This window comes from Acomys minous (assembly GCF_964271855.1).
Source record: "Acomys minous genome assembly, chromosome: 12".
NCBI lineage: Eukaryota > Metazoa > Chordata > Mammalia > Rodentia > Muridae > Acomys > Acomys minous.
In genome coordinates, this window is record NC_140493.1 from 32522370 (window position 1) to 32542402 (window position 20033).

Sequence of the window (20033 nt, forward strand, 5' to 3'; positions counted from 1 at the left end):
AGCTAGTAGTAGTAGCTACATAATAAAGATGTGTTTTAAAAATTAAATGGACAGAGAGAGAGAGAGAGAGAGAGAGAGAGAGAGAGAGAGAGAGAGAGAGAGAGAGAGAGAAGAAAATATAATACCAAGAGGCAAAGAGGGAAGAGGGAAGTGAAGGAAGAGGTGTGACGGGAGAGAGGGAAGCTGGAAACTGTGACTTTTCCGTAGTTGTCCATCATGGGATTGCTACTTACTTTTTCCAGTTTGCTCATTGTTTTTATTCTTAAGGGCTGTTAAAGTCTTGTCCAATGCTATTTCTCCTATCTATAATTCATACAGTCCTTGCCCTATATTCTGATGCCCTAGTGCATTTCATTGGTTTGTTTTTGTGTGTTGACTCACCCTTGCATTTCTGAAATAAATCCCCCTTCGTTTTTATTACAACAGGCTCTCAGTTGGATTCCACCTTTTCTCCAGGCCCATTGGTTGTTATAAAATGTAAATGTGATTCAGTTACATTTTTTGCTAAAGCTTTCTGTTGGCCAGTGTTACTTTGAGTATTTCTTTCCTTCACCTGTCAGGTTCCCTAAACTTCTGAATTACTAGTATCTTATTCATAAGTTTACATATATGAAATAGTAACTTAGTGTCATACATCTGTGCCCTTTCCAGTTGGTAGTTTTATTGTTTTTGTTTTGTTTTATTTTACACTTTTGTCTAGTGTAACACTTCATGAGACTCATTCAGAACTTCCCCCATATCAAATAGACCCTTGAAGTGGATGCTTGATGTATATGAATCAAAGCATCTATTGTAATTTAGTCAGAAAATATGTAGACTGTAAGTTCTCTGAAGAAGATATTATGTGATGGGTGATCTTCATTAGTTCTAAAACCAAGGACAATGTGTCTGTGAAGACATTTTTAATAAGAATTAACTGTAGATATAATTGAGAATGGCCTCCCAGATATACAGAGTTCCGAGGGAGAGAAGTGTTGCCTCTAGGCTATTGTGGTGGTCACCGCTGCCACAACCATTCTTTGCAGAAATAAAAACAAAGCTTCTTAGCCTTCCAAAATAGACTAAAGACTGTATCTCTCTACAATCACTATCATTGGCGACAGGTGTAGTTATTATAATAACTAGTACAGTCCTATAAGGTAATATTCCAATTAGTGTACTTTTGGACTACCTAGAACTGAATTTCCTGACCTTGCACCACCATCTGACCAGTGATTTGAGCATCAGTGACATAGTCAATAATAAGTAAATACCTGTGCTGAAGAGAGATGCACAGTGCTCTTTCTCCCTTGCCGTGATCACAGGTGCAAAATATTTGAGAAACATAACAAAAGTAGGGGTGGGGAGATGTCACAGGATCCTGTTTCAGAAGTTTCACTTATGGTCACTTGACTCTGTGCTTTCTAAGCTCATGGTAAAGATGAATATTTAAGTATGTAATGTGTATTCACTTTATAAAAAATAGAGATAAACACATACACAGAGGGAAGGAGGAAGAGAGAGAGACTTTAAAATCATGTCTTAAGTAACCTGATTCCTCCAATTAGGCTCTGTCTCCTAAAAGCCCATTTGACATGAACTCATAGATCAATTATTCCACTGATAACCTTACCACCCTCATTTTCCAATCACTACTCATGAGTGTAAAAGGGATTAGATCAAAGCTTCGACAGAGGAGCTTTTACCAACATTTTCCATTTCAGCCGCAAAGCATGTTGACTGGCAATATTCTAGGAGGTGAATACAGTGCCTAAGTCCTTAAGGAAGAGTATAAACCTAAGCCTCTAGCAGCTCTGAATGAGTGTGCGGTGCTACCAAGGGAAATTCCCTATTGCCTTGTACAGCTGGGACTAATATATATTCACTATGCCTTAATGAAAATCTACAGAATGGGCCAAATTGTCATCCCCACTTAAATAGGAGGGAACTAGGATAGAATGTGGGTACCGAATCCATCATTACCCACCAGTAAGCAACAGAGGTGAATCTAGTTAGTCTGCTCCAGAAACAGGAGTCCCAGCACTCTGCTACCCTGCTCTGTACTGGTGTTAGCAATCTCCAGCCCAAGGCACATTTGCTCACACGCAGAAACACCCAGCTGTGTATGTTCAAAATGTGAACTGGGTAATAATATAAAGAACCAGTTTAATAGGGCCAAACCTCAGAGAGCCATTTTTCTCTCCTGATTGAATACTCTGTCATTTTAATGGGACAATCACAGTTTCACAAATCATTTAGTTAAGACAATTTCTGGGATAATTACCCTGTCAGACAAATTTAAAAATATTGAAATTAAGGTTGAAGTTTGAAAATTATTCACAGCCCTTCCTTTCTTCTTCTTTCGTAAAACCACCAATAATGTCCAGAAATACATGAATACTCTGATACTGTAAACCTGAGATCAAATGAAGTGTAATCAATTTTTCACAGTGGTTTAAACGGTCCGTGGAGAGAAGCATGCTTTAGCTGCACACAGAGCCAGGGACTTATTACTATGATATAAGGTGACTTTAGTATGTTTTCCAAAGTAAATTACTCAAGAAATTAGAAACACTGATATATTTTCAATGACTTTTTCATGATCCTAGCAATAATTCACATAAATATATGTTTTATGATTAAAACACTCAGCTTTTAACCATAGAATCAAAGGACAAGAAGTGATGTTAAGATATTGGTGGGTGTACTTAAGCTGTAGGGAGTGTAAAGGGATAGACAATTCTTTTCAGGAAGAGATGAGGGCTATGCTGTCTGATATGCTAGCAATTAGATTCCTGTGTCTACTCAAGTAAAATAATAGAAAAGAAGTAAAGGGAAGTGAAAACTGGGTAAAGGAGATCAGAAAGGGAAGTGGGAAGTGGCAAGGAGAGGGAAGGAAACAGGAGAAGAAATGAAAGGAGAGGGAAGGAGAAGAGAGGAGAGGGGAAAGGGGGGCAGAAGAGGGGAGGAGTCTAGCAGAGGGAAGGAGAGGAGAGTGGGGCACAGAGGAAGGGAAGGGAAAGAGGCATGCAGAGAAGAGGAAGGAAAGAGCTGGTCTAATTCCATATTTCCCTCGTGGTTCATGTAGGGAGGCAGGCTAATTCACAGTGATGTAAACAAGATAAACATGGTCGAGAAAAGCCACTGGAGGGGAATGTCAGGGCCTTGTTCAGGGAAGTCATTCAAGGAGTTAATTTCAGATATGAGTCTTGATGGTTCAGGTATTAGACAGACAGGCAAATAAATGTAGGAAGGGCGAACATTGAAAATCAAGGGAAATGCTAAACTAATGTGAGAGAGGAGACTTCTTTGTGAGATTAGAACCAGTTTAGTTTTTAAGCAAGGAGTAAGAAGCCATCAGGGTTTATGGGGATATCCACGGGAAGTTTTACAATGCAAACCACATCCAATCTATTATATAAACTGATCAGGAAGCACAAAAGTTTTAATGTAGATAAATAATGGGGTTGTATTTGCATGCTATCAACTGTCTGGAAATGATATACAAGTAGGGGACTATATTTGGGGGGGGGGGTGTTTAGGACATATTACTGATGAAAGAGACCACAACTGGGACAGGCATTTGAAAGGATAATAGTAGGTTGCAGATTACATAGATTATATGGAATAAAATGTACAGGCCTTCTACAAAGGCTGGATATGGGGTTGGTAGAGAAAGTGATAGTACCACAGTGCATGGCTCCAGATTTTTACCATAAGGGTTCTATCTACAGGTATCTGTCTTGAAAGGGAAGAGTTACAGTCCTAGTGACATAAATGATCAATAAAGTTTTGATAGAAGTATGAAATTATAATAGAAAACTGACAAATACAAAAAAAGTACCAATTAATAAAAGTGGAAATTTGTCCAAAGTTTCAGCTACCGTCCACATTCAAACGTGGGAACATGTCACAGGACGTTTGTTTAAAACTCATTCCTATTACTGGGCCTTTATTGATTCCAAAGTGACCTTTCAGCCCATGTCTTTGTGTTGCTGTAAGAATATATCATAGACTAGCTTATAAACAGCAAAAACTTAGTCCTTGCAGTGTGTTTATTGTCACAAATTCAGTGTCTGTTAAGGACCCATGCCCTGGTTCATTGGTATGTGTTGTTCCATGTCATCACATTGTGCAAAGGACACTGCGTAGTGTTTCTGAGGTCTATTATAAACTAACTGCTCCCATTTTCAGCTTCAACTCTGGTGACTCAAGCATGTACCAATAATTCCACATTCTAATACTTCTATCTTGAAGACTAGATTTTAACAAAGATATTTTGGAGGTCATAAAAATGACAAATAGGCCAGGCGTGGTGGCACACGCCTTTAATCCCAGCACTTGGGAGGCAGAGGCAGGCGGATCGCTGTGAGTTCGAGGCCAGCCTGGTCTACAAAGTGAGTCCAGGATAGCCACGGCTAACCCAGAGAGACCCTGTCTCAAAAAACAAAACAAAACAAAAAAAGACAAATAGTGAGCAAGCTTGTGTTCGATGGTTGTTTTTTCTATGAAAAATTTCATTATCAAGCATTGTCCATTTGGTCTTCATGATCTACTCAATACATATTTGGCGGCTAGTATCTTTAAAATGGGTGTAGTGAATGTGCTGAAAACTGAAATTCTAAAGAACGTATCCTAAAATAATTCTTAAGTGTTTCTTCCATGCTTTGTTTTGTTTTGTGTTCTGATGTTTGTTTTCTTAAAACCTTTCACTCCAGTAGAATTCCAAATTGGGGGATTATTACCAAGTCATTTTTTAACTCAAAGAAGTATTTATGGAATGTTTATTACAGGTAGACAATGTGTTAGAGATTTAAAACAAAGAAGGAATTAAGATCTATCTTTCCAGGTCTAGTGTCAGGAATTTTCTTCAGTATACTTTTCACACTCTCTTCCCTTACATGTTCTCTTCTGACAGCTAGATAGATGCTCTCGGAACTAGAAGCAGGTAGCTGAGGAATGAACGTGTCTGCAAGCAGCATCAGTATCCTCTGTCTGGAGTTTAAAATCAAGCCAACAAGTGGACTTCTAAAGACAGATAGCAATGATTTGACTTCCTCCTTTTCCATTTGGATACTTGATACCCTATGAGCATATACAGGGGGAGGAAATCCACCTCAGGAACAGTCATAGGTGAGGGGAATAAGGGGAAAATGGAAGGGAGGGAAGAATGGGAGGATACAAGGGATGGTATAACCATTGAGATGTAACAAGAATAAATTAATAAAAAATTTTTAAAAAGACAGATAGCAATGATGATGAGTAGAGACATCATTTTGTTCTACTTCCCTAAGCAGGAATCTTGCAAAGATCTTGCACCTGCGAGGACTTTTTGCTCTGCTTCTCCATGCTTTGTGGAAAGGCAAGTTATAAGAATTCATAAAATCTTGAGTGGAACTGAAAAAGCTTTTGTCTGAGTTTTAGAGACTTTCATGGGACATCACTCATTCCAAAATGTAAAAATGATATGTTTATGTTTCATTGTAAATGTACTTTGTGTACTCTAGTTTTCAGTCTTTGTGTTTTTTCCTTATTGTGGCATTTCTTACTCAGTACAAACTGGAAGTAGGACTCTTCTTTAAATTTTCTGATATTTATAGTGTAGTGAATTGGATTTAAATTATAAGTCTGGAAAATAGAAATCATTCATTGTGAATGAAAAAAGTACATTGGTGCTGTTTCATATAATGGTAACTCATAAAGGGACTGACAAAAGTAACTTTCATTTTCAGAGTATATGTACTGTGGAAAAAATAAACACTTTAACATTTGTTTTAGATTAATCTTTGATACTACATTTTATTAAGAAACATTTACCAAATATAGAAATGCAACAAAAGTGATGACTTTCAGTGTCCTGCTAAGCATGATCTAAGATTTACCTTATGTTATGGATCACACTATATTGCCAGAGAATATAATGATAACTTTATATCTCTAAGAAATTTGGTTACTTAAATGTTACAAAATGTAGTTGCCTAAAAGAAGTGCAAATATATATTATAAATATATAAGGATAATAGCTAAAATACAATTTTTATTATTAGTAGTAGACTATGAAGTGTGTTGTATCTAATTAAATGATCTAATTTCGATTTTGTTTATTTGTCTTGTTGGTCTTGTTGGGTGGGCAATTCAGTTTACTAAATCCATTATACCAAAGTCATTATAATAGTCTAACATACATAAGAAACCCATATCAAAATATAGCCAGTACAACCTGTAGAAATGTTTATTGCTGAGGTCATGTTGATTGGGCCATCAACTTGGAAAATATTGGAAGGCTGAAAACTAAGTCTGGGTGTGAGCTATGGCCTTTCAGCCTTAGATATTTAACTTAATGGTATGAGGATGTAAATAGCATCATTTGATATAGATTCTGTATATTTAGTAAAGTGTAAAGGAATGAAAGCATGTAAACTTACTTGGTATAAACACAAGCTCTCACCATGTATTAATTTATGGTAATAGTGTATATACGAAGATCTTTTAAAGAGGAAAGGTAAGATGGAAACAGAAAAGTGAAGAACCTCTCTACTGTCAGATTGGATTTTGAGCATTCATCAGTAGTGCTCAGAATTGTGTATTGTGGTATATCTGTATGAAACAATGTGGCTATTCTTCAATTTAGAAATTAACATACTAAAACAACTTTTAAGATTATGGATGTCCCTTTCCTTTATATATATTTTTTAATGTTTTACCCACAGAACATGAAAAATCAAGGCATATTCCAATATCTTAATATTTATGCAATGCTGAGTTTTATTTACTACTTAGCCTAACTTTAAGGGATATAGTTTATGAAACCACACTGGACAAACTTGTGTACAAATAGTCCTCATTCCGTGGATGTATATGTTTTTATTATAATGAGATCTTATAAATTCTTTTACGTTAGACAGAGCCTTTGTTTTGAAAAGCACATTTCTTGTAAATTATAAAATATTTTAGTGTTTGCATTTGAGGTTATCTTGCTTGAGACCGGAAGGTCAAAGGAAGCTAAGTGTCAGTGGCTTGGAGATTGCTGCTCCTATGTGTAGTTAGGGAAGCAGACATGATGGAGTTGTCTTGGTTAGAGTGAAATGGTATGTTTTAAAATTAGTCAGTTTACAGTGTGTAAGTCAGCTCAGGACACAGATTTGTGGTCAATGGTGTTCTCTTGGAAGTTATGCCTACAACGCACTTTAATAAAACAGTATTTTTGATACCCTCCCTGAAACACTCCATTAAGAAGAATCTAAAGCCTTAAAAACCAAATGACAACCCATTTCCTTTTGAACCATATACTGTTAGTAAGGTGTTTAAAAGGGAATGAACTGGCTCAGAGCCCAAAGACATCACTTGACACAGGGTCCCCATGTTTTTCTTGTGAACAACATTAATTGAAGGTAAAGCTTACATGTAGTTCTTAAAATATGAGAGTGTCGTGGAAATCAGGACCAGCTGGCACCAATTCATAGAAAGGAAAGAAAAAAATAGAAAAGTTTCCACTGTATTTGAGAGCACCAGAGTCTCATTGGCGGTCATTGGGCACTAGGGGAACAATACCCAGTGTAATCGTGTTTTACAATCATGGAAAACATGTGTCATCGACTTTGAGATTTTCTGTAATTTAATGTTTGCATTCACGGTAGAAGTACAATCTTCAAAAAAAAAAAAGCGTGACATGAAAGTCTAAAGTGATTTTATTCCCAAACTTGTGTGAATTATTTAAAATTCACTTTTTCAGTTTCAAGTTTTTATACGTACTTTAGCCACTATAGGAGGTGAGGTCCTGTGTTTAGGTGCTCCTTGGGGATTATTGTTTTATTAAATAATCTCAAAACTTCTCTACTTAATATGATACTTTTTCATTAAAGAAGTCAAAACATCAAAGTAGTTACTAAAGTATCAAATATAATTTTATTGTAAGGAGGAGGAGGATATTTTTCTTCGGAAATACTAAAAGGTATGAAGTTAAATGTAATACCTGAACCTTCAGGACATCTGAATGTATATTTATAGCCCTGAAACTTTACACTTAAGTGCACCTGTGTGGAAGTACAGAAGATGCATCACATTTTAGCAGTGTGTGTGTGTGTGTGTGTGTGTGTGTGTGTGTGTGTGTGTGTGCGTGCGTGCGTGCGATATATCTACTGCCTTTTTACAGTTCTGAGTTCATATTCAGGATTCATCACCCAAATAAACTACCAAAACAAGAAAAAGAATTCCTTGTTCAAACCATAGGAAAAACAATGGAAGCTTGCATTTTTGCAGTACGTATTTCATAAGATATATTAGGATAAAACAAAAATGCCATATACCCTTTGGTTTTTATAGTTAAAACAAAAGTACACACTAGTTTTAAAAATATGATTAAGAGAAGTAGAGATAATTTTAAGTCATCAAAAAGCATTTTGGGGGCTGGTTTTGGGGTTTTTGTTTGTTCCTTTGTTTGTTCTGTTTTTTGTTTGTTTGTTTGTTTGTTTTTTTGTTTTTTAAGGCAGGGTTTCTCTCGGTAATTCTGGCTGTCCTGAAGCTTGCACTGTAGACCATGCTGACTACAGGCGACATCTGCCAGTCTCGGCACCTGCCTAATTGTGGGATCAAAGGCATGCCCCACCACTGCTCGCCAGGAAAGTTTTCTATTAATCCTTCTATGCAAGAAAAATAATTTTAGGGGTTTATATTGTGATATATACATATATAGTGATATTATATATGCATATGTATTATATTATGCTCTGATTTGTTACTTATATGAAAAATCACATTTTTAATTTTTTTCACTGTTCTCAAATAGAAAGAGACCCAGCTGTTGCTTCATGAAGCATCTTATTTAAACACTACTGCAATTATGGAGGATAATCTTTAAGTAGAGATTTCCCACGTGAACACTGTGGTAAAACTGTAAATCAGATTTAACTACAAGTCCTTTTGTTTAGAAATAAAAAGACTTGTATAGCATAGAATGTCCTGTCTACCAGTAGGCTTTGTTTCCCGACTCTTGTGATTTTCATTGGGACAGGACACAGGAGCATCTTAGACATCATTGTACAGGAATTGCTTATCTACCTCTGACACTTTTATACATGGAAGTGGAGATGTGTTGATAAGGCTGTGTCAGACCCAGACAGGTAGACAGAAAGACGGAAAGCAAAGGTATAAAGTGATCTGTAGTGTGCATCAAAAACAACAAACAAACAAACAAACAAACAGAAACCAAGGATATATTTGTCTTCTGTGCACTTTACCCCATAAGCCAGTCTAGGTGAGAGATCAGTCAGATGCTTGTAGCCACAGGTATTGTGGGGTTTTCTGGTGGAGCTCATTATTCACTAAGATCTTAAACAAAACCTAGGAAGTCATAGCTACTTTCACTCTTTGTCAAACTTCTTCCCTGTCGGTTATCAGAGTTCACCGTGGTTCCAGCTCCAGAAATCCCACTCGGCCATCCTAGGGGTGGAATGGACTCAGAGCAAGTGTTTTGCTAGGATTCAAGTATAAAAGGGAAAAAAAATTCTGCTGCTGACATTTAAATAAATTAGGAGGCTTCATATAAAATTTCCTTTGTCCAATTTTTCTTCTTCTTAAAAACTGAAAATCTGGCAACCCATAGTTAGCAGTCTCCCTCGGCAATGTTCTGAGTCAGGAAAAAAAGAGTTCCTTTACACACACAAAAAAAGTCACTCACAGCTCCTGCTCTCAGCCCGCCCATTGCTGCTTTTATCCTGGCAGAGTTATTCCTTCCTTGCTCAGTGTCTCAGTTGCAGACTGAGCCCTCACAGAGGCTGCAAGTGAGAGGTGACAGAGGGGTGACTCTGTTCACTTCCTATGTTAAAACAATGCTGAAGAGCTGGTGGCTGCATTTTTCTCTTCAGTGCGATTCTGACAGTCCTGGTAAAAACTAACGGCTTTCAACTTTATCTTAAACGTGTTCTCCGGTGGGGGGAAAAAATGAAGTTCCATATAAGGTGAAGAAATCACATTAAGTGACGTTCAGGCACTTATCTGAAGAACACTGCCTACAGCTGTGAATCAAACTCCTTAGCCTTCGGAAAGCCCCTCCAAGAGACTCTACTGTTGTTTCCAAAACAAAAGACAAGGGAAAAAATGAAGGAGGAGGAAAAAAAATTGAAAGATTTGTTCATTAATTTGTGTCCACCAAAATAAGCAATGAAGATTGCACAAGCATGGTAGATACTAATCATTTTGAAACTTTTGAAATTCATCTCTTGAAGCAGTCAGGTATTTATTTATTTTATGACCTGCTTTGCAGTGATTTATTTTTTCCTTTTAGTTAAAAAAGGTTCATCTTTGCATACCTTTTCCTTATCTGGATTTTACCTGCTTCTTCCCTCTTTCAAAATCCCCCTTCAGGGAATCTGTTCTCATTAATGCTACTACAAGCAAAAACATTTTTAAAATATTAATTTAATTTTGAGATATTTATCAGGATCTTCACATCACATGCATATGGATATACTGAATAGAATCAAAGTTATATTTCTTAAAAAGGAGTATTTACATACTGAAAGGTAATTATTAGCAGACCAGTACTCAATGTTGAATGTCAGATACTCAGTACGCTTTTGAAATAAACAAAAGAGTATTAAGACTCTTCCTAAAAAGAATTTAGCAGAAAATGTATCTATAACAGATTGGTTAAAGAAAAAACAAGATGAAAAAAATGCAGTTTAATAAGTCTTAGTGATATATTTTTTAAACGGTGATCTACTTTCAGTTTCATAATTTAAATTCAGAGCCCATCAATATGTTACAAGGATCTGCAGCTTCTTTTGCTTCATGGATGAAAGTGAATCCATATAAACCATACCAAAGCCGTCATGGATAACTGGTGGTAAAACTTTATTATTCAAGTTTAGATGTAACAGACATCTTTGCTGCCTGAAGATTGTTTGCATAAGAAATACACCAAGAACATGTTGTGATTAGAAATGAACATGCACTATGAAAACAAAATAAAATAAAATGAAAAAAAAAATCCCATGTGTTGAAAGAACAGAACTATTATACCCCACAGTCTGATGTTCAAATCAGGACTACAGATTGAATGCTTTTTCTTATCAACATGAAATCATTCCATAGGAAAGACATTTTCTGCTGGTGAATATTGCTGTTAGTTTTACATTGGCATTTGGAGATGTTTTCCACCCCACCCCACCCCCAGATCAATCATGTTGTCAAATATTACACCCTAAAGAATTCAGCATTTGTTATTGTGACACGTGCCTTATTGGTAGCCATTAAGAAACTATGGTCTTATCAGCCTTGTTATAGTCTTGCCTCTTCATAGCCAACACTATAGGCTGTTTAGTTAAGATATTTACAGCTCATCTTTAATAAAAATGATGCCAAACTTTCTTGGCCCTCGGGAACCAGAGTTTTAAATAACCCCCTTGGCCACATAATAATACTTGACACTCCTGTGGTGCCCTTCAACCAAGGATCTCAAAGTGCTTTACAAAGAAGTACTACATTACCATTATTATTTTTAACATTAATATTATTATTATTAATATACTTTTCCATTTTACAGCTGAGGAACCTGAGGCACAGAAAGAAAGAGTGATATTTCGCAGTCATTGTATTGAGGAAATAAAGGGCTAACACCAGGATCCAGTTTTGGGACTTGTGGGTCTGAGGAAGGTTAAGTATTTTTTTTTATGGTAATTACTCTTGCTTTGCTCTGGTGCAGGATAGTTTAAGCTTACCACACTAGCTTCTTCTTTCAAGAGAAACATACTTTCTAAGAGAACACATGAGCATATTTTATCTATTTCCTTGTGTAGACTACTGTTGATTTTCACATTTTCTTCATCCCTTCCTTGCTACATTTCTGTCTCTCATCCTCCAGAAGGTCCAATGACTGTGAATAAGTGGAAATCCTTCAGAAACTGCTGCACTGTGACCAGAAACACACAAGAACACTCTGAACCAGCAACCAACAAGCAAAAGTAAGCACTCTGCAAAGAAGCTAATGTCTCTTGCCCTTAGCCAAACCTATGAGAATGCTGATCTCCACCGGGCTACTTCTAATCACTGCCGGTTAATATTCAGTGGCCGGGTACACTTAATAATACCTAACTTTGCTTGGTACATTTAGGCTCATATTCATGGTGTACAGTTCCTCGGCTCTACTTATCTTAGCAAAGTTAGAAAGCCTTTGCATATTGGGTAACCAAAGATGACTTATGGTCATTTTTGCTGGGGCACTTCAACCAAAGACAGTGTAACTCATCTCAACTATGGGCAAGAGGCTGGCATATGGCCTAGAGGCAGCATGCATTATGACCACCAGACCACCAGCATATTCACTCCACCATTCCACCTCCAGATGGCAGATGTCCCCACTTCCAAAAAGGTGTTAATATTTGTTAACTAAGTAGGCAGACAGTACACAAGTCTCAAGACAGGTCACTTTGTGATATTTTACAGCCACACGGCAAGAGGGTAATAAGTATTTTGATAGCAATATGGATCATCTTCAATTTATTATGAAAAACCATTTCCCCAGGCATTTAAAAATATATACATTTAATGTTTTTGGAGCTGTATTTGCATTAGATCATAATAGATTATGTGCACATGTGCAATCATAAACAGGATGTGCTACCACAGGCTTCCACAAAAAGCTCTTGAAGATAATCACCGTTTTCTTCTTCTCATTATTATCTCAGAAAGAATCCCCATGCTTGCTTCCTAAACTCTACCTTTACTAAAAGAGAAAAGTTTAGAACAGAACATCACTATCTTAAAAGTGGATTTAACAAAAACAAGACAAAAAAAAAAAAGAAAGAAAGAAAGAAAGAAAAGAAAATCAACAACAAAAACAACAACAACAAAAAACCAAAACAACAACACACATCTCAATATGTCATGTAGAGAGAACTGGGCAACTCTTTGTTGTTTGTATACCAGAGAGCATGTGTTAACTCTGTGAACTCCATCCCTTTCTCATGTTCTTAGAGTCCTGTAGTGTCTCTCTCAATCCACAATCTTCCGAGGTGGGCTGGCTTTTTATGCTGTTATATCAAACAACAGTATTTTCATGGGGGTGAGTGAGAGCGAGAGAAATGTACGAAAAGGAAGAGTGTGCATGAGATGGTCGGAGCCAGAGCACAATTTAAAATCAACAAGTAGTTTGAAAAGACCTGCAGGTTGGAAATGGCGTACTGCTTTAGGTGGTGTTCCAGAAGACTTTCCCAAGAGAAAAAAGTTACAAAATCATCTTGAAAGTCCTTCCAAAAGGTTAAGTACCTAAGTAGCTCACTTAAAATCCTTCACAATTTAAGACAAAACTATTCAAAGGCTTTTAAAAATAAAAGTCATCTTTGTAATACATTTCGAAATATAGAATCAAAGCTTCAGGTCATCAAAAAAGAAGGGTTTTAGTGTTATTATAAATGTCCATCATTTTAATCCCAAACTTTGCTCTACCAAAATATCCATAACATAAACAAACATGAAAATAAAGTAATTAATAATAAAGAAATACGGAATCAGATCTAACATGCTGATGCTATCCAAAAACAATCTACTGAAAGTAGACTGATTATAAATATTCCAAGCACAGTGATATGTATTTTCCAATGCTAATCATTGCTACTAAGTTTTATTGAGGAAAAAAAAGTAATGGAATGAAAAACAAAAGGCATGTATGCCAACAATGAAAAATCTACTGTGTCTAACACACTGAAGAAATTGCATAAGGATATCAAAGATGTAATGTGCAATATTGCCCAAGTTGACCAAATTTCTGGTATTTTGTTGATTTGGGCAGTCCATATATAATGAGCCTTGAGGATCAGTACAGTGCATTTTGTTATTCTTTTTACTAAGAATGCTAAATATTGTTGTTTGGGAAATCTCCTTTTTAGATCTTTGTCACCTCTCAGATATGCCACTATATTCTGAGATGCATACACCAAAATTCCTAAGATAAATTATATCAAGTCATTTGAATGTCAAAGCTCCTCATTCCACCTCTTTTTTTTTTTTTTTTTTCAGTTCTTGTGAATATTAGAGCTACGCCACAGACAGCTGAGATCAGAATAGGGTCCTTTAACAATGAAACCAAAGCAGAGGACTGTTTTTCTTTCTCTAGATCTTCTTTTTTTTTCTTTTTTTTAAAACATGAAAACAAACAAAATGCGAGAATGAAGATGACAACAAAACATCAGGAAGATGTGTTTAACTTCATTTGCTCTAACAGTCACAGACTGGTTAACTCTACCTGCCATCCAACTCTAAGAAATGAGACACCTGCGTTGTGAGAAAGAAGCGAAACCCAACAAAACAAAACAAATACAAAGCAACTGGGAATTAATGTAAAAATGGAGTGCAAATGCGACTACAGAATGCAATAAAAACATCAGTGCTGCAGATTCCAGCAACACTTATCAAAATATTTTCTGAAATGTTTCATCTGAAACATCGACAAAGCAATAAAAAGAGGATATATGTTTATCATTTTAAGCATAACAATGGGAGTTAAGAGCTTAAATTTAAAAAAAAAAAAGTACTTGGAATGAATAGTGCTACCCTTTATCCTAAGTAGGCATAAAAATATTTTCATTTCCTTCTTGTTTTCCACACCATTACATTGAGAACTTCCTTTGTTTCATGTTACCGTTTACAACTGTAATGCACACATACACACACGCACACACACATACACACTAAAGATACCTACTGCAATAGAAATAGTTGCTTCATTACCTTGTTTGCTTGTTTGCTACATTTGCAAATGTAAACAGCTAGGCAGAGCCAGAACTGACTCTAATGCATGATGGAACATCTTTGTTGCATACGTACACTGTAGAAAATAATTATTCAATATGTCAGGCACCATTATTTGAAATGTAATACATTAATATTTACTAGAAAAATAAGTTTTTTTTCCTATTTGTTCTCCCAACTTCTTTAATGAAATAAGTTAATCTGACAGTGCATCCAGTAGCTTGTAATATCTTCTACATCTCCGTGGCAAAAAATAAACTACTGGTTGGGACAATATAATGCAAATTATTAAAGTCAGTCCTTGTACATACATCCTTGTAGCAAGCATTGAGGCTCGACTAACAGCACCTTAAACCAATTATTTAATGTTCAATTATTTAGCCCTATTTCCCTGAGCAGTTACGCTGAGGAGCTCTCCCTTCGTGGATAGTTTTTTTTTACAAAGCCTTAAGTATTAAAAGTACTATGAAGAGATACTTCTAAGAGTTCTATTTAATGCTACTTAACTAAACCTGTATAAATCTAATGAAGGGATCATTGGTACATATACCAACTGCCAGTCTGTGGTAACGTAACCTTGCATGCTGCCTGACCACAACGTTTGGAAATTATATTTAACCAAAAGAAAAATAAATAAATACAGCAGGTTACCTTGTGGAGAAATACCGTGTGTTCTGAACAAATTAAAGCCATGGCCTGACATTAATATTCATCTCATCTTTTGAAGTGAGGGGGATGCCTTTAGGTACAATGTGCCAAGTGAGATTAGTGACCAACAGGAGGCTTTAAAAAAATTCCAAACCAGTTCATCATAAACACGAAAGAAATACCTGGCTAAAATAAAATTACTACATAAGCACTGAGGACATTGTCTTTAAGGGTGGATATATTCGAACAAAATGAATCTAAACTGCAAACAGAATGACTACCAAGTACTGGGACATCTAAAGGACAAAAATATCAAAGAGGGTGTGTATGTGTATGTACAGGCAGGGCTGGCCAAAAAACAGTACGCCCCCAACTGTCACAATTTCTTACTGCTCACTCAACAAGCCTAACCACACTTCACATTTCGAGGTCTAAAACTGAAACATGGTCAATGAGAGGAGCCTAATTAAAGAGAGGGTGCCATTTTCCTTCCATTACCCCGGAAATTCATTTTCTCCTCAAGTGGCTGGGATTGCATGACATTTTTTTTTAAATGTATGTAACCGATTACAGGCTTGTTTGTTTGTTTTTTAAATGCGCCAATACAATAGCCAGCCTAATACTGCTTTCTTATGATAGTATGTAAACTCTTTCAAATTCTCGACAGCATTTGTGTCTTTACAAACAAAATAGCTATAATTTAGTGGGCCTCTATATAGAGATCGCCCTGTATATATTAGGTGAGATAGTTTTGATTCTAGGTTTTTTGTTTCTTTGTTTGTTTAATTGTTTATCACTTCCATTATTTCTCACTGACCATATGTTTCATTTTAAAATCTTGGTAACCTACTCATCAAAAGAAAGAAAAAATTTTTTAAAAAAAGGGAATTTCATGTTGGATAAGGCAGGCTCTATGAAGTATTTTTTAATAGGTCTTCATAAGACATTACAAGCTATTGAATTCCCATCAAGAAAACCTATTTCTATTTAATTGTGCTAAGTGCTAAGGTTTTACTCTTTAGGTTTTCCATTTTTTTTCCGCTTGCGCATTGTTCCTATGCAGGCCCCTCTGGATATGTGTTGTGAAGTCATATTTGTCCGTGCAAAGATGCTGGCATATGCTGCACTGGAAAGGTCCACTGTCACCATGGCAACTCATATGCAAAGCATACATCACTTCATCCAGAAAGACAATGCCACAGTGCACACATTTTGTTGAAAGTTCATCTTGAGTGCTTCTGTCAACTTTCTCTGATTTAACTACATTCAAGGAACCTTCATTTTTTACGTTTGATGGTGCCTTTGTTTTCTCCTTGGAGGCACCATTTGCAGTTGGCCCAGGTCTGGAATGCTTGATCGCCAAATCTAGAGGAATGTCATTGTCTGATCCAACGGCTGAAAAATGAGGAGGCAGATTGAAGGTGGGATAAGGCACATAGTTTTGGCAAGGATTTGGTAAGCCAGGCACATGACTCAAGTAGTGTGGATTCCCAGGAACGGAGAGCTTATATTTACTCCAGAACCGCAGCCAATCAGCTTCACTCTGGAAGTCATTATGTACAAAAGGAAGTCCAAAAAGTGGGTACTGGTACTTTTCGATAGGGCTGCCTGGTGGAGAATAGTTGGGGTGTTTTGCAGGTCTCATGTACTTTTCTATGGGGCTGCCTCTCTCGGAACTTCCTTTCCCTTCGGATATGGATGAACTATTTCCTGGATCTCCTGGGCTTTCCTGAGGACTTTTTATCTGAATGTGCAAGGGCTGCATCCTTTTGTGAATATCCAGAGTCTGGCTGACGAGGACTGGCTGTTGAGCAGAATGGCTTTTAGTCAACGTACCCTGGGCTTCATATTTACTTAGGCTGGAAAGCGGCATTTCTCGTTGATGACTTTCACTCAAGTGATCTTCAGACCTCCTTTCCAGCGGGCTTCCATTGACCGGCTCCTCACTACCTCCCCTCGGCTGTTTGTTAAGCTGCTCCGCCTGAAGTGCCTCTGGGTTAAGGCGCTTTCTTGTTCGTCTTCTAATAATCTGCTCACCGTTGTTTTGTTTAATGATGTTTAAAGGCCTGGGAGTCTGTAGGGAAACATACACAATACATAGAAGAGCAACGTTAAGAAATACATTAAATGCATTAAAAATTCCTCTCAACTATAAACCACACTAAAATTCAAAGTGACACTAGCATTTATGCTATAGACTTGCTAAGTCTCTCTCTCTCTCTCTCTCTCTCTCTCTCTCTCTCTCTCTCTCTCTCTCTCTCTCTCTCTCTCTCTCTCTCTCAATGCCATAAGCAGGATCAGAAGAAGTAACCGAAATGTAGCGTTTTAACCTAAGCAAATCATGTCCTTCCTTGCAGGGGTAGGGTGGAGGGCAGAAGCCTTACATTTTCTTGAAAGCACCTTTTTTCAGACTCAGTAGATGTGGGACACTCACCACTGATGAAAAGAGAGTGAGCACAACTACTTGAAGAAATGATTTTTCTAAAATAGATTCAGCTCTTGAGTTATGTAAAGCTATGCCAACAAAGTAATTTGATAGACAAATACTGACAGTAGTGAAAAACAAAACAAACAAAAACTATGCATTGGTACAAACTAGGGACTAAAACGTGTTTCCCACGTGGTTCAGTTCATGGATCAAAAATGGCGCACACAATTGTCACTTTAAGAGGAAATTAAGGTTTAAAAGGGGGCCAAAAACAAATGTAGCCCTAATCCAGTAGGACTCTAAGCTACAAGAAGAGGGAGAAAAAATGAGCTATCTACAGAACACAGAGACTCAGCAAAGAAGGTGACTAAGTTAGAAAGAGCCCTCACCAGACCTTAGCCAAGCTGGTGCTTCCAACCTCAACAACTGTGAGAGAATCAGTTTCTGTTGTTTTAAGCCACTCAGTCAGCCTAAGGTGTTTTGTCATGTTTTAAGCTGACTAATGCATACTTCTTTATAAAGATTTGCAAAGGTAAATGTTTGATATTTATATCAGAACATACATAATCAAGCCCAAACTATTGTCAGGACTATATGGAAAATTTCAGTAAACCATCATGTGAATATTTTGGCTTTAATTGTATTCTCCTGTTTGAATGATCTCTGTGTATTCCTTAGTTCTTCACAGCTGAAGCATTAGCTGTGAATTGAAAATCCTAGATGCCCTTAGAGCTTTGGTTCAAATACCTGAAATGTCATTCCAGTCTACTTAAAAGGAATATTGGCTTCCATTCAGTTTAGGTATTTTATTCAGTTTTGAATTATATGTTCATGTTCAATAGGGTGTTTATATTATATAACTAAATGTTGTGAATATATTATATTTTACATATAAATATTTCATAGCTAAAATTTGCAGATAAGACTATAAAATGTGCTTTCAGAAGGACTCTAAATTTGATGTGTAAAGTGAAATAAGTAAGTATGCTAAATCAATGTACATTTATAGACTAAATTTCAGGAGAATATTCAGATGGTTTGATTCTTCCAAAATATTATTGATAATTTCTGCATATGTAAATATACAATTTGTGAACAATTCTTAAATATTTAGCATTCAACACTAAAGAGAATGTTTTTGATATTAAAACAATATAAATAAGAAACTTGGGAGAATATTTCTATTTTCACTTGAAAGACTGATGGAAAGAAAAAACAATGCATTTGTTACTGGGCATACAATTATGAAGTTCAGAATAAAAACCCTATGTGGACTGGATATGCCACATACATTTATGTTTATAGTTAAAAATAAAAGTATTTAATCTGAAGCCTGGAATTTAATTACTTCTTACAATTTTGCACTTGTTTTCTAAGTTTTTATATGCATATAATTTTTATATTTTTTCATTTATTGTAAAATAGAATAAACACCTCAAACCTGAGACCATCTTGCCTCTGGAGAGATGAATATTAAAATAATTTTTCAAAAAGTTTGGTGTGTTTAACAGTGGTTAAATTATCATAATTTGGCTGAGCAGCAATTTAATTAATTCTTGGCCTGTTGATTGGCCAAAGTTCAATTAAAACCATCAATGTCAGTGCTCATTAAACAGAGGCTTGTTGCTGTGATGCAAAAGTGAGGGTAAAAAAAAAAAGTAAAGTGGCAGTAAGGGTCTTTCTACCAACTTCATGCTAATGACTAAGGGCTTTATGGGATTCTCAATTAGCACTGCTGCTGGCAGTGGGCATGTTTTTAAAAAGTGTTTCCAGTGTCCACTTATGAAGATGTTTTGTCTCAAATTGTATTCCCTGTTGCTGCAATCTTTTCACTGGCCTGTGCTAAGAGCTGTGGTAAAATGCCAAATAAAGTGGGAAAAGGCACAAGGAAAAGCACTTCTGTTTACTAAGTGGTACATTGCTGTTTTAAAAGTCAGTGCTTGTCAACAGATGTACTGTCTAAACTATAGGAGCATTCTTCAGGAACTTAAAAATTCCTGCTTAAATGGTGAGATCTGCCCATTTACATTCCATTACAGCGATAAAACCAAAATTATGGATGAAATTAATTCCAATCTCCCCCATGAGCCAAAGCCAGCTGGAGATCTCAGACACAGAGCACCTGTGTCCCTTCCCCTGTGCAGCCCAGTCCCCCTGAATTCGTGTGGCATTGCCCCACGCTAGTGCTTGGCTAGCTTGCCAACAGCCAAAAATGGTCCTTTAAATCTCCAAA

The 20033-nt window shown here is 36.5% G+C and overlaps 1 protein-coding gene across 1 annotated transcript in view; it reads right to left on the bottom strand.

Moving 5' to 3' along the window:
* Positions 1 to 10813: 10813 nt before the first annotated feature.
* Positions 10814 to 20033, bottom strand: part of TRPS1 (transcriptional repressor GATA binding 1) — a 236542-nt gene continuing 227322 nt past the window's right edge. Inside the window, 2 exon segments of the mRNA XM_084751232.1 lie at positions 10814 to 16407; positions 16409 to 17446. Of these exon segments, the coding sequence (XP_084607358.1) occupies positions 16384 to 16407; positions 16409 to 17446 (1062 nt within the window). The 3' untranslated portion in view covers positions 10814 to 16383.